This window comes from Pleurodeles waltl, chromosome 6, assembly GCF_031143425.1.
Source record: "Pleurodeles waltl isolate 20211129_DDA chromosome 6, aPleWal1.hap1.20221129, whole genome shotgun sequence".
NCBI classification, from domain to species: domain Eukaryota; kingdom Metazoa; phylum Chordata; class Amphibia; order Caudata; family Salamandridae; genus Pleurodeles; species Pleurodeles waltl.
In genome coordinates this window covers 1,134,576,763-1,134,592,824 of record NC_090445.1, presented here as the reverse complement: position 1 = coordinate 1,134,592,824, position 16,062 = coordinate 1,134,576,763, and the positions used below count along the sequence as shown (strand labels likewise).

Below are 16,062 nucleotides of genomic sequence, written 5' to 3'. Positions count from 1 at the left end.
AAAAAAAGTAAAAAGTCCAAGGGCTCTTTGACTTCTCCTTGTCCGTCGGCCGACGCAACGAAGGAACATCGTCATTCTAGGCCTCATTCTTCAGAACCAGCACCGGGGCCGACTCTGCACCTCCCCGAATTTCTAGAAGCCGGAGCGACGCCTGCCCAACTGAAAGAATTCTATAAGGCCATGCGCCTCATTTTTGGGCTGTCTGACCCTGCTGGAGCACCTTCAGGCCCCACAGAGTCAGAGAGGGCCTCATAGGGTTCCACTCCGGCGGCTTCAGCACCAAAAGCTCTAAGGAATCCAGTCCTGGATCCGGACCGGCACTGGTCATACCATCTTGACCTTCCCCAGTGCTGATCCCAATGCTTAAGCTACTGGTGGTGCCATCCCCATTGTCATCCTGACTCCAAGCTGGAAGGGCATTGCTCGATGCCAGCTCCGATGACGGCAGGAGCTTTGCCTCCTTGTTCAGATTCTGAGCCCTATTCTGCTGGGCTAGGCCTCAGGAAAGAATGGCAAGGGTTGCTGGACTTTTTAGAGTACCAGCCTTACGAAGAAGAAACGGACTGGCATAAGGACTTGGGTGAGGCCAATGGACTGGACACATCTCCAGATACTGGTATGCTTTTTCCTCCTACCACAGATATAGAGGAAGGCGTCTCTTATGCAATGGTGGTGAGCAGGGTGGCTGAGGTCCTGGGCCTTTAGATACCCTGAATGGCTGTCACGACTGATCACTTGACAGAGGTGCTGCACTCGGAAGCTTCCACCTTCCGAACACACTGCTTCCATTCAATGATGCCCTCACGGATGTCCTTCTGGGTACCTGGTCCAAACCCAGCACAGAGGCTCCTGTGAATAGGACAAGTGCCCGCCGCCATAGCGCACACCTGGAAACCCAAGTTTCCTGGTGCAACACCCCACACCTGAGGGCTAGGTGGTCCAAGCTACTACTTCCCATGGGGCGTTCCCTACCACTCCCCCGGATAGGGAATTCAAGAGATTGGATTTATTTGGGGAGAAGGAGTTTTCTTGTGCCAGCCTTGCATTGCGGTCTGTGAACACTGCATGACTTTTTGGCCATTATTCCCACATGCTAGGGGATACTGTTGCACAAGTGCTGTCACAGGTCCCAGATGAGTCCCGGACTGCACTTGCCGATGAGAGAGACGCAGTGAAGTTCATGAACTGTTGAAGACGGCACATATTTGGCTCACTAGGTAGAACAGTTTCAAAGACAGTGGCCCTGAGGCGCCACATCTGGCTGAGGACCTCTGGCTTTTTGGGGGATGTCCAAGCTTCCCTGATGGACATGCCCTTCAATGGCACCTGTTACTTCATAGACAAGGCAGATTCATCCCCTCATTCCCCGCCCCCACCAAGTCTGACTTTCGCTCATTTCGTGGCCACGGAAGGGGTTACCATCCGCACCAATTGCTGGTCAGCCACCGTGCTGCGCATGCTGCACAGCCTCTGTGTGACCAAGAGCATGGGACAGCCGACTGGTGGCAGGATTCACCATCACCTGTCCAGCTGGCAATCCATTCCTTCACACAGGTGTGTTTTACTGATAGCCCAAAAGGGCTACTCCCTCCCCTTCATGACTACACCGCTATCCTTTCCACCATCTTACAACCGGATGACAGAGGATCATTTATCACTTCTCCACAAGGAAATTGCAGCTCTTTTGGCCAAGAGAGCCATAGAGAGGGTTCCGGTGCCAGAAGTTGGCTGTGATTGCTATTCCTTCTACTTTCTGATCCCCAAAAAGGACAAGGGTATTCGCCCTATCCTAGGCCTTCCATGCCTCAATCTCTTCCTCAAGAAGAAGTTCAAAATGCTCATGTTGGCTCAGGTCTTGTCTGCCCTGGACTGCAGGAGACTGCATGGTAGCGTTGGACTTGCAGGGTGCTTATTTTCACATCCCCGTCCTGGCTGTCCCCGGATGTTACTTGTGGTTTACGGTAGGCCACAAGCACCTTCAGTTGTTCATCGTGCTCTCCTTTAGCCTTATGAGCATTCCCTTGGGTGTTCATTGAGGTGATGGTGGTGGTTGCAGCTCATCTGCAGAGTCCAGCTATATCAGTCTTCCTCTATCTCGACGACTGGCTGTTGAAGGTGAGCTCACCCCAGGCTGTTGTCTCCCACCTCCAGACTACGGCGAACCTCCTGCATTTTCTGGCGTTCACTGCAGACATGCCGTAGTCACACCTGACTCCCTCTAAGATGCTTGTTTTCATCAGAACTGTTCTGGACACAGTGCATTTTCTGGCTTATCTCCCCAAGGAGCAAGCCCAGGATATTGAGGCTATCATACTGAAGTTTCAGCCGCTATCCTGGATTTCTGTGAGAGTGACTCTGAAGCTGCTGGGCCTCGTGGCCTCCTGTGTCCTGCTGGTGACACATGCCAGATGGCATATGCATGCTCTGCAGTGAGACCTGACGTTCCAGTGGGAACAACATCAGGGGAGTCTCTCCATTGTGGTCCAGATCTCAGATGGAACTGTGAAATATCTGCAGTTGTAGTTAATGAACCACGATTGGGCCAGAGGCAGACCCCTCTCCCTTCTCCAACCAGATCTGACAGTAGTAACAGATGTGTCACTCCCGTGATGGAGCAGTCCTCTGAGAGGTGGACACTAGAGAAATCTGGTCTGTGGCAGAAGTGGGACTCCACATCAACATGCTGGAGCTCTGTGCGATCCGATTGTCATTGAATGCATTTCTTCCTTCTATCAAGGGAAAGATAGTGCAGTTGTTCACAGACAACACAATCACCATGTGGTTTTACAAAAGCATGGCGGGGTGGGGTCGTTGACCCTTTGTCAGGAGGCTCTGAATCTCTGGAGATGCCAGGAACAGCAGGGCATATCCCTGGTGGTTTAACATCTGGTGAGCTTTCTGACGCCAGATCAAACTAACTCAGCTGAAAAAGCCTAGCAGATCACAAATGGTGTCTCCGCCCACCTTTTCACCCATACTACTCTAGCCCAGAGTACTCCAGAAGGTCAGGAACGACCAGGCCAAAGCAATCCTTCTGGTTATGCACTGGGCAGGGAAAGCCTGGTATCCTGGGCTGTTGAGAATGTCCATCCTATTTGACTGCCCCTACGGGAGGATCTTCTGTTGCAGCAGCAGGGGAGGGTTCTTCACCCGGTCCCGTCCACTCTCTGCCTTCTTGCATGGATGTGAAGCAGTGGCAGTTGACAGCTTTTGACCTTCCTCCCGAAGTATATAACAGCATCTTGGCAGCCAGTTGTCCCTCCACCAAAACTGGATACGCCCATCATTGAAAATGTGTGGCGTGGTGCATAGACAAGTCTGTTAATCCCCTTTCCGCCCCTCTTTTGGAGGTCCTACTGTTCATTCTTTCCCTTGTGCAGTAGGGCTTTGCTTTGGGCACTCGTATTCGCTATTTACCTGCTATTTCTGCTTTTTTGTGGTTGCCTGATCAACCTTCCCTAATCAAGTCTCCTATTGTAAATAAGTCCTCAAAGGCCTTACACACCTCCTCACTCCATCCTCATTCATTATGCTCCAGTAGGATCGTAATTTGGTTCGTACTCTTTTGATGTATGCTCCTTTAGAGCCTCTTCACAACTGTCCCCTCAGGCTTCTCACCCTGAAAACAGCCTTCCTTGTGACAATTACATCCGCCTGCAGAGTGAGTGAGCTGCAGGCCTTATCATCCAAGCCTCCCTACTTTTCTCTTTATCCTGACAAAGTGAAGCTTCGCATTAGGACCTCTTTTCTGCTAAAAGCAGTCACTCCTTTTCTGTAGGCCCATCTATTACCTTGCCTACTTTTTCGCACCCCCACATACTTTTAAAGAAAATGAGTGACTCCACTGCCTGGACTCAAAAAGAGCATTGGCATCCTACCTTGATTGTACACAAGAGTTCCGTGTGGATGATTAATTCTTTGTAGGGCATGTGGGTGCGAAGAAAGGTCAGGCAGTACAGAAGCAGACCTTCTCCAGATGGGTCATACTCTGCATTAAGGTCTACTACGCAATGGCCAAAAAGCAACCCCCCAAGGGTGTGTGCACTCATTCTACCAGAGCTTAAGCTGCGGTGACTGTGTTTGCATGTGGAGTTTCTGTCCTGGACATCTGTCAGGCAGCCACATGGGCCTCTCTGCACATGTTTTTGAAACACTACTGCCTGGCCAGTCAGGTCTGTAGGACGGGCACTTTGCTTGTTTGGTCCTGCAGGACTTTCTTGTTTGAAATTGGTTCGCAGACCCACCTCCGGGGATTGTATTGCATAGGTATCTATTCAAAGGTAAGGAATCTGCAGTATCAGATGTATTAGTTACTTACATTAGGAAGCACCGTATCTGTTAGAGACAATAAATAGCTGCAGATGCCTTACCGACCTACCTATCCTCTGCTCTGTGAACAGATTTCTAGGGGCAGGGACATCCCTTTCGGGTCCCTAGTTTTGACACACCTGTGGTCAGTGTCCTTCATGGCTCTGCGCTTCTGGCATGAAAAGGCGTGAAAAGAAACTGATTCAGCGCACCTGGGCACTCCTATATTGGAACTGTAACTAATTTCTGGCACTGAAGACACTGACGAAGGACACGGAGCCGACCTACACCACCTACAGGCGCACAGGGGTACTGCTCAGGAAAATTGTATGGATCCAGGTTGACGCCTGGGGAGAATTCAAAGGTAAGGAATCTGCAGCTAGAGGTCTCTATTCGATGTTCTTATTTTAGACAGGTTGCATCTTTTATTGACCACTACTAACATTCATAGAACAGCTAAGGGTTTTCAGGCTGATTATAGCAGTGGCAAGTGCTTGCTCCCTGGAAGACACTGAACCCAGGTGCTGGGGAACACTCCTATTTTTCAGGGATGCCTGATGTATTCGTTAGACTTGATAAATTTGCATGCAACAGCCTGATGCATGCAAGGGCTAAACAAGCTGAATATCTTCCCAAAACACATTCACATCATAATCCTTTGCTTTTCTCCTTCCACTGGGATACTCCCCAAGTGGCTAACCAGAGCTAGAGACCAAATGTGGAGTTCTTCAAAGAATCTGCCTTTAAAGTCACACTTGGGTGAGGGAGGTTCAGAACCATTTAAATGACAACAAGGGGGACTACATCCTCTATATTGGTAGAGTGGGAGGTGTTCAATGTAGTAGTTAGAGGCTACTGCTACTAAGGCTGAGGCTACTAAGTCAGGAGTCTGCAGGCAGCTGAATGAGGACATCCAAAAATAAGAGATTCTAGTAAACAACCTGGATAGGCAGAAGCTGATGGCCTCCACGATGAGATATGAGTTAAAGGCTGAACAGAACAGTTGCTACTTTTAGTAGAACGGTTGAAAGGGCATGGCTATCGGCAATAACTTAATAAGATGTATGATTAAAGGGACGAGGTTGGGAGCCTATTAGCATTGATTGCTAACTCAGACAGTAGAGGGTACCCCTTACCTCAGATTTGGGATGATACGCACTGAGGCAAGCTCCCAATGAGCAGATTATACACGATTATGTAATACGCCTTTCAACACACAGGTTATAAATTGGAAGAGATGGAATTCCTGGGCTGGGAAATATCTGTACAAAAAGTCTGATGTGCTGGTAAAGAATTAGCAATGGTTACAGTGCCGGATCAGATGGCTTACGTACATGGTTGTATTTGATCTTCATAGATGTTCTTCTCCCAGACTTGCCGAAAATGTTTAATGAAGCCAGGAAATCGGGTTGTCGCCCATAAACAAAAAAAGTTAATAACTGTTTCTGTGCTGAAAAGGGGGTTGGGATGTAACACAAGTGAACCTGTGAGACATGAGAGACCACCCTCAGTGCTCAACACCAATGTTAAAGTGCTAAGTAAAATATTCAGGGATAGGCTATTACCTAAAATCGGTATGTTGGTTTGTACCGACCAATCAAAATTCATCCATAAAGGTCACAATTCATACTCCACAAATGCCCCTTTAGACGAGGATAGACTACCAAAAATTGGTACCTATATCCAGTGGAAGCCTACCACCTTTTGATATAGGGGGTGTGCGTTTTCCGAATTGAGGACAAACTATTGGAGGGAACTAAAAAGGCCGCCCTGTCCTTGGTAGTAAATGCAGTGAAATTCTGGCCTTCGCTCCCTTTATCCATAGCTGGGAGAATAGCTCTATCCAAAATGGTGCTACTCCTGCTGCTGCTCTATCTTTTTCCCATCCAACCCATACAGGTATTGGGTGTGTTTCAAGAAATAGATAGGGTGCTCAACGATTCGATCTGGGAAGCGACAGGGTGCGGGGTTGTGTTGACTAATGCTGGTTAAAGAGGGTGGGTTGCCTGTTACTGATATTGAGATTTGTTGCCTTGCTGCACAACTGCAGTGGGCACCCTGGCTGCCGGAACACCAAATGCCCCCCTGTGACCTTCTTATGAGACTATTGCTTAACCCTTTCTGTAAACACACTTCCAGGAAGAGGGTATCCTGGTTGAGGCACTATGTTTGGGTTGCAGCCCTTCAGATATTGAGCACACGATCGTCATATGCGCAAGAATCCCGCTGCTATCATTATTAGTACTAACATATGAGTGCAACTGGAGCAGCCTATATGACTGGGCTGAGAGATTAATAACCCTGGGTGAACTGTACGGGGGGCACCATAGCTGATTTTCAGTAACTCATCAATGGGTATGGGATCCTGCCACAACACTATCTGACATATAGGGCCATGCTGGCTACGATACATGTTTGATGGAAAGGGGGAGCACGGGAACCACTGTCCCATTTTTGTTTATAAGAAATATGGGGCATATTTACAAACTCCTAGTGCCTTCTTGCGCCACATTAGAGTATTTTTTTTACTGTAATGTGGCTGCACTAGCATCAACATTTTTGATGCCATTGCAGCAAAGCGCCACAATAGTGCCAAAAATGTTGATGCAATTTGCCTAATGACCACCATGGTGCGCTTAATCATAAATAGGGCACTACCATGGTGTCGTTAGTGGCGGTAGGAGACTCAAGAAAAATGGCACTTCATTTGTGATGCGCCACTTTCTTGTAAATATGCCCCTATGCACTTTAGATGGTAAGCTCAGAGCAATCATTCTCCTAGACAGATCAGTAGCTCTGTAGTCAAAGTGCAAATTTAGCATAATATGCGATCAGTGGTCTGGGGATTTGGGATCACCAATCAATTAGGGTGACTGGGCCACTATTTTACAGTGGACCCCAAAAATATCTAAATTTCAACTGATTCAATCTTATTTTTGCACACGTTGTCCATAACCCCAAAAAGGATTAACCTCGTGTTCCCCGCCACACGGGCGAAATACCCAAAGAGTGATGTAGAGGGTGTAGATTTCTATCACATGGTGTGGAGCTACCCTTTACTGTCTAATTTTTGGATATAGTGGTGCAATATATTAACAATGCTACTAGTAGGAACATCTCTGGAGCACCAGTGACCTGCTAGCTGCGCCTTTATCTAAGAACAAGGCACCGTCGGTAATATCCATATTTGTGGATTTGGCACGAATTCTGGATAACTGCAAGATACTGATGAGCAAGAAAATCCTGGGGGTTCTAGCCTATGGAGCTGGAGCAAAGAACTGAGCGAATAGGCAGAATGTGAAGGGATCACATTAATCAGGGAAGTAAGGAGTGGATTGAAGACCACATTAGCTTGAGAGACGAAACTATGGACCTGTCCATCCCGTGATAGAAATGGAAAGAATAATCTACCTGCAGCGGAAACAGAGAGTGGGTAGCAGTGTTAAGGCCCAAACAGTAGCTGCTGTTTGACAGTGTTTGACTATTCCACCCAATTACCAGTGCATCGACTCTGTGGGAGGTATCATCAGCTGCAGATGTTCTGTCTCTCTCGGGTTTGGTGATGTCTTGTTTTTCTTTCTGAGTTTTATGACAATGACTAGTGACAACAAGTTGTAATAGCAGCTCATTGCTGATGGGAAGATAACTGCTGTCGTAACTACGTCAAAGGTTATGACAGCCATCCGCAGGCAAGGACTTCAATGCACCCTTTCGCTTCATTTATTTGTGAGCTTTACGCTAATGTACCTGGAAGGGTTGTTGTGGCATTGACGATCGATATGACTTGTGTTGCTGCTTTAAGTGGCAAAATCAATAAAACATGTTACAAAAAATAATTCTTTTCTGCCATATGGGGAAGTCTGAAGTCTAAATGTGGTGTTTGGGTGTGCACTACAAATGGGGCCCCTGCCACTTGGTGGCCTGCTCCCGGTTCTACATGGGAATCTAAACGTACTTTTACTTACATGGGCGAAATGGGTGCAATGCTCAGATGTGCTTGTAAAAAAGGACGGGAGGATGAATCCTAAGTAGCTTTTACAAGCAAGGAGTGACCTTCAGAGGCTTTAAATCACCGAATGAAAGAAAAGGGGCGCTATTAGGACACCACATCTTTATCAGAATTGTATTTATGGAAGTGGGCTAGGAAGAGACAACATGAGGTCATGAAGACTACACTAAGGCCCTCATTTGGACGTTGCCATAATCTTCCACAAAGATAGCTTTCAGACTGACTCTTAATGAAGGGCTAAGTAAGCAGGGCACTGGGCAGCCTCCCCTCAAAGCAACAATATAACTGCTCAGTATAGACTATTGAAATACCATCGGGGAATAACCGTGGGCTTAATCAATTATGGATTCCCCATACATTCCATATGGCTCGTGATCTTTCTTAGACATTGAAGAAACAGCATGTGACTGTGAGATAAACACCCTAGCAAATGCTAAAAAGCATTTTGAAATGTACAAAAGACAAATTGTGATTTGGAAGCTTGCTACTGAATTATGCAATTCTGTATTTGGAAGGGGAGTGTTTAGTGCGCCCCTTCCAAATACCAAATTGCACTGTATGTATTAATGAGTTGCAGCTGACTTGCAAAACATTTATATTTTACACCACCATCTCCTTGAAGGAATGGTAACCTGATAACCAATTTGCAAATGCACAGGGGTCCCCCAGGGACCCCTTTCCCTTTGAGGATACCACTGAGTAGACCACTACCTACTCCTAAAAAACAAAACCTAAAAGTTTAATTTTCTTGTTTTTTTAAATGCATCCCGTTTTCCTTTAAGGAATTATTTGAGAGCAGTCATAGACATGGTGGCCTGCTGATCCCAGCAAGCCACAATTCCTGAGTTGATAACGATTCTTAGTGGGTCACCAATTGCGACTAATCTCATAAACATTCACAAGGTAGGTCAATTATGCGACCCTAGTAGGAATTACTAATTCAAAGTTAGATGGATACTTACAATAGGAATAGCGATTTTATAATTGCAGTTTGGAGAAAATCGCAATTTGGAAATCGCTATCACCAGTTTTTCTACATCTGGCACCAGGCTTAAATCCCAGCATAGTTACAACATTCTGCAATTTAAATTACTTTAGGCCAGATATATCAAGCCTATATGCATTCACAATCGGCCTGATACACCGGATCAGGTCATTTGCGAATGAAAAAAAGGTATTTTGGTAAATACTAATCCAAAATTGCAATTCAGTAACATTACTGAATCGCTGTTTGGGATTAAGTATGCATCCCGATTTGGTATTTGGAAGGGGCATGTTTAGGACAACTCTTACAAATACTGAACTGAAATGGTATGTATTGTGGTTGTATGACACAACCACCCATGCCAAAACAACCCATGCCTGAACAATGTGGTCAGCACCTCGACCGCGTCTTTACCACGCATGGCTTTGCCACCCATGCCTTTACAGCTAATTTTGCTGTAAAAGCATATGTGGTAAAGTAATGTGCATGGTAAATCCCCCCCTGTCCTGCACCCTAACACACCCCTGTACTTAAAAACACCCCACTACCCTGCTCTGAGCTCTAAACCTAAAAAACTACCTCAACACCCCACCTGACCTCCCCTGCTCTTAAAACTACCCCAAGGCCCAAATCCACAAAACTACTCCAACCCTTCAGCCCCCTACCCTTAAATCTAACCCTCCAGAGCAATAAAACACACCAGCCATCCACCCCTCTACTGCCCGTAAAACGACCCGACCCCTCTGCCATGAGCCCTAAAACACCCATGCACCCCTCAATACTTCCCCACACTACCCCAACACCCCCACCCTACCCTGAGGCCTAAATTCTCAAAACTATCCTGCCCTAAGCCCTAAAACCCCCCATGAACTCCAAAAACCTCCCCAAACTACCCCAACCCCCCGTCCTGAGGCCTAAATCTACCAATCTACCCTGGCAACCCCTCCCCCACCCCCCACACCTCATACCCTTGGGCCACCTACCTTGACCCACACGCCAGCCCTGAGCTCTAAACCTCCCCCCCACGCATCCCTAAAATCAAAAAATCCCCCACCCTTAATACAACTCCAGTCCCACTTACTTCGACCGAACCTCCTTCCTGCTTATCCACCCATCCTCCCTGCACTGAGCCCTAAACCCCCATGCACTCCTAAAAACCTCCCCCTGGCCACCTGCCCTTTAATCTACCCTGACCACCTCCTCGGCCATGACATAAACCAAACTACCCCGACCCTCCCAGCCCCCCTGCCCTTTAATCTACCCCAATGCCCTCCTGGCCCTGACCCCCAACACCCCTAAAATAAAAATTAAAAAACGCCCCCCAAAAAAACTCCAGCCCCACTTACCTCGACTGATCTGTCTTCCTGCTCCTTCCTGCTTACCCGCCCATCCCCACAGCTAGACCGCCGCCTGAACCACGCATATGTGGCCTGCCTTAGCCATGCAAATGTGTGGGTAAGACATATGCGCGGTTCACGCAAGCATTGTTCAGCTTGTGGCCTTCCGGTACGTGTGGCCGTGCCTACATAGTTTAGGTCATTTCCCATTTATTACTGTTTTGGGATCCAGTTCTGGTTGAAAAACAGTAATACCCTACCACCAATTCCAAATTGGTGGTGACTGATTCGTAAATGGGAATGAAACCCTTTGAGAATGTAAAAAATAATTTTTCATTGAGGAAACAGGCTGCATTTCAAAAGAAAAAATTGCTTTATTTAAAAGCAATCATACACATGGTGGTCTTCTGAGCCCTGGGATTGATGCGATTCCTAATGTGTTGCAAAATGCGACCTGCCTCATTAATATTCATGAGGTAGGTCGATTTGCAACCTACTAGGAACAGCTATTTGGAAATAAAAAGGTTCATACATTAGGAATACCGACTTCCTAGATTTGGAGATAATCACAATTAGGAAATCAACATTCTTAATGTTGGTGCATCTGGCTCTTGTTCAGTTAGGACTAGATGTACAAAGACCAGAAATAGCAATTTCCAAGTAGCTAATTTATCCGAATTGCTACTTGGAAATTGCTATCCCATCTGTATGAAACGTATCGTTTCATACTTATGATTCCTAGTGGGTCGCAAAGAGACCTACCTCATGAATATAAATGAAGTACGTCAAAGTTTGTGACCTCTTAGGAATGTCTGCCTTAACTGGGATGGTGGCCTGTTGAGGTCAGCAGACCACCTTGTCTGTGTCTGCTTTTGAATAAAGGTCTTTTATTTTTTTGTAAATGCAACCCAATTTCCTTTAAGCAAAACAGGATGTGTTTCAACATTTAAAATTTTTTACGTTTTGTTATAATTTTTTGAGAGCAGGCAGTGGTCCGTTGGAAAACTGCATGCTTTAAAAAAAATCTTTTGCCACATTCAGAAAGGGGAAGGGGTCTCCATTCAATTTGCGAATGCATTTAACCAACTTTGAGTTAGTGGTAACAAATCAAGGTTTTGCAAATGCATTTCGGATGCTAAACATTGATACATAACACTAGAAATCACTGTTTGAAAGGGATGCCCTAAGCACTCCCTTTGTAATTAGTGATTTCTACACCTAAACTGCGATTCTGAAGAATTGCAGTTTGGATGTTTGTACATGAGAAAAAGCATGTTTGCTGTCGCAAACGGACCAATTTTGCAAATCGAACCGTTTGCAATTGCAAAAATGCTTCATACATATGGCCTTTTGTCAATTACCCTTATGCCTCTAAGAAAAAAAAAACGTTATGTCTGGTTCTCATGTAAAACCTGCAATGCCCTTGGGCCAAGGTCGCGCAATGCAAAACTGCAAAAAAGAAGCTGTCTTTTTACCTTATAATTTGCATTTCCCAATAACTTACATTTGCCTCCACCAAAAGATTTGGAAAGCTGTTGTGTATTAAACGAAATTCTAAATTCTTGAAATTAAGTTTTAGACTTTCATTTTTCTCAGGGCAGTCGTTAATAGGGAAGTAAGCAAGGACAGGTCTGCCCTATAATCTTATATTCACAGCTGTAGGCCTCAGCTGGAAGTCGGTGGCATTTCCAACATGGATTACCTTTTGACGCTAACAAGCAGAAAGTGGCAGGCGATTCCCTTCGCTTGGAAAGTTAATCCAGCCAGGTTTTCCTTAAACGCCCTTTTGTTTTTGTGAATTGTTCTCTTGCTAAAATGACTTCTGTATCTAGTTAGCGGTGGGAAAAAGCGAAATGGTTGTGTGCGAGGCAGAAATGCATTTATTGACCACCAAAGGAGCTATCAGCCTTATATATTCTCAAATATCAAATAAAATAATCTAATTTCCTAAAACATTTCAGTAACACAAGTGCGCCTGTGTTCTACCAACCGAATCTTTTTTTAATGTTCATAGCCCTTACTCCTGTATCCACCTAGATTACAAAAATGCACTGATACAATTTAAAACCAAAATGTCCAATTTACATGGATTACACTAGTGCTATTTTGAATGAATATTCGGATAGATTGAAGGAAATGTGTTTTTTTGCCTCTGTCTTTTGTGTGAATGTTGTTTCTACAGCTCACTGCAAATGTTATTGCACAATTTGTCCAATTACCTCCGGGGAGTAGAGAAATTTAACCAGACTACCAAACGCCTTCACTTGAAATAAGCATACAAAAACGTCTACAATTTAACCGTCACCGATATAAACTATATAATCTAGACATTTGAAGGAAAATAGCACCATGCAATCTATGCACCCCCTCAATAAAAAAAAAGAATCCTTTAATATGCATAAAGCAACAGACACCTTATTTTCAAGGAAGAACACTGGATGTTTGAAAGTATACTTTTCAATAATTAACCCTGCATATGCCTGCACATCAATCTCCACCTATACATGGCAGTGTGAACCTCCTCCCTATAAAGTCTAAAAGTGAAGTGCAAATGGTTATTGACCAGCTTTTGAACTTTTGTGTTAGGGATTTACAAACTCTACAATCTGAATTTGAAGTGTCCTGGGACAAGGAAATAACTAGAAAATGATAATACCCTCTCTCGAACCTTATATTTAATCACAACAAGCAGGAAACGTCAGCAAGCACAATCCTCCTTCTAACAGTTCCTTTCACCCTTTCATTCTCCTTCCAACAATCTGTCCCCCATACTTTCATGTATATTTATTCTAGCCATCCCTTCATATTTCTACCCACCCATCCTTCCAGACACCCTATCCTTTCCCCCTTTCATATATACATCCTTTCACATACCCACCCATCAATCTATCCATGTATGCATCTATTCATCCATCCAGCCTTTCACTCTTCCTCATCTGGCTACTCTTCAGCTATCCATTTATCCTTTCACCTATTTTCCTTACCCCATCCATCCTACCATCCAACCTATCTTGCATATTTCCTTCCACATTTGCAGAACTGGGCTGATGCCATCCGTAAAAATATTTCACCATATATACAAAGCACAAATTGCAAATCAATAACATGTTACTAAATCACCATTTGTGTATAGCGCTTCTGTATTTGGAAGGGGCTTGTTTAGGGCGTTCCTTCCTAATACTGATTCACAGTGGTATGTATGAATGTTTTGCGACCAAATTATGGTTGCAAAACATTCATTTTTTACCGACACCTCAACGGTGGTCGTAACCATTCACAAATGGGAAGGGCTCTCTAGGGGACTCTCTTTCCCTTTCTGAATGTTGACACAAATATGTTTTTTAAGAGCAGGCAGTGGTGATCCACTGCCTACTCTTAAAAAAATGAAAGTTAAAAGTTTCATTTTATTTTTTGAAAACGAATCAAAAAAAAAAAAGTAGATTATTGAAATGCAATCACAGAAATGGGGGTCTGTTGACCCCAGCAGACCACCATACCTGTGCTGGAAGCAATTCCTAATGGGTCACACATTGCGACCTATCTCATTAATATTGCGACCCCATTAAGAATCGCTACTACTGACTTGTACATTTTGTAAACTAGGAACTCGCAATCCCTAAATTCTGTCCATAATGCAATCAGTTCCTTACATGGTGATGCAAGTCTCTCAGAACTAAATAACACACGCATCCACTATACTCACTCTCCCATTCTGTTTGGTGGATTGTCCTATATTCTAATATGGATCTTTCACATGAACACTGACAAGAGTTTACCTACTCCTGTCGACCCATAGTTTTACAACAAATTGTGCAATTGACAGTCATTTGAGACGTAACTCTCTCTGACTTATATGCATAGATGTCTCACTTTATACTGAAAACTTCAGAAAAATTGAACTTGAACTCAAAACCCTCTTATTGACGCAGTCTTACCCCCACGATGGTGTAATTTTGCATATGAATAAACCCCACACAAGGGGTTGAGAGTGGGAGTTCCATTGCCATGTTTTCTTATCAAGTATGGGAACACCCACAAATTTAAGGGTTCGTGGCTATTCTCTGACCCCTTTGCAATCCCTTCCCATCACAGAACTTGTCAGAGAAGCGGGTCCTTTCCAAGGACGGGAAGGGAGCAGCCTCAACATTTGTCTAGTTAGAGAGTAAGGGCTTTTCTACAAAACTGGAGGGCTAATTTTTCCATGGCGATAAAACACTTACAACGCGCATGCGCAGTGGCGAAAACAAAAAATCACAAATGATTTCCAGGATCACACCGGGAAAACGTTCGTGCATTCTTGATTAAAGCCTTGTGAATATCAGAAAGTTGCAAATAGGCGACTATATAAGGCAGTAAACTTGTGGGCCCGATTTGTAACGCTCCTTGTGAATTGGGCCTTCATTAGTTACATTTCAGGAATCTTCATCTTTTGTCAAGAAGAATGCACTAAACAAATGGCACTTACGATGTATAAACGAACAATTGATTTCAGAACGCCATAATTGTTTACAAATCCTTAAGACCTTTTCACTTACAAAAAAACAGACGAACTGACAGCCATACACAAAAATAACGCGATAGGAAACCTCACAAGAAGGCAATAATACTAAGGTGCAAAAAAGTGAAAATATATCTTACTCTCCAACAGTCTGTCACACTGGAGACAACGAGAGACAGCACGGCTGTTCCTCCCAGAAGAAGCACAAATATTTCTGCTGCTACGTTTCCCATTTCTGCTTGTGATCGAACGTGCTGCGCGTTGTTCCTCTTAATACAGTTCTGGATGTGAGGAATGAAGGTTTGGGAGCTCACGCTGTGTCTGGCAGCAACAGCGATCTGAACCCACAGCTTCTCTCTCCCGCAGCGTGCTGCGCCAGTGAACCACAAAATATTAAATTAGAACTCCCACCACAAATACTGAGTGATCGCAAATGATATTTTAACATCTCAAACCAGTTTTATAGCTCAACAGGTCGATGATGTGTGCTGTAATCCGACCATTCATACACTTAAAAAAAATTTTTTTAAATTAATTTTATGTTTCAGATATACGTTACAAGTTATACAATTATCGACAACAGGATCCCATTGATCTGCATGAAAAACATATGACAACCCCAAACTCCACACATTAATTACGTCTCGGACCACTTCTTAACCTTCAGTAACATTACTTGCTGCAGTGGCTGGAAACTATAGCGTGTGTTACATATCTGAGGGGTTGCGCGCGTGTGACCAGTGTGGGCCTTTTACTGCTGAACCTGTACCGCATGTCGCCTGGTGGTGGCCGAGTGTGGGCCTTGTAACGGCAAATGGTGATGGAGGTTGAATGTTTGCCCTATGTGTTATGAATATTCTTGCGCTGATAAGCTAGTGGGCCGTCAGCGCGGGAGGGGGGGTGGACGAGCCCGTTCAATGATGGC

At 44.8% G+C, this 16,062-nt stretch overlaps 1 protein-coding gene across 1 annotated transcript in view; it reads right to left on the bottom strand.

Moving 5' to 3' along the window:
- The window catches only part of LOC138302104 (claudin-16-like), a 96,003-nt gene extending 80,593 nt beyond the window's left edge, over nt 1-15,410 (bottom strand). Inside the window, exon 1 of the mRNA XM_069242486.1 lies at nt 15,278-15,410. Coding sequence (XP_069098587.1) covers nt 15,278-15,370 — 93 coding nt within the window. The 5' untranslated portion in view covers nt 15,371-15,410. The remainder of the gene's footprint in view (nt 1-15,277) is intronic.
- Nucleotides 15,411-16,062: the final 652 nt, after the last annotated feature.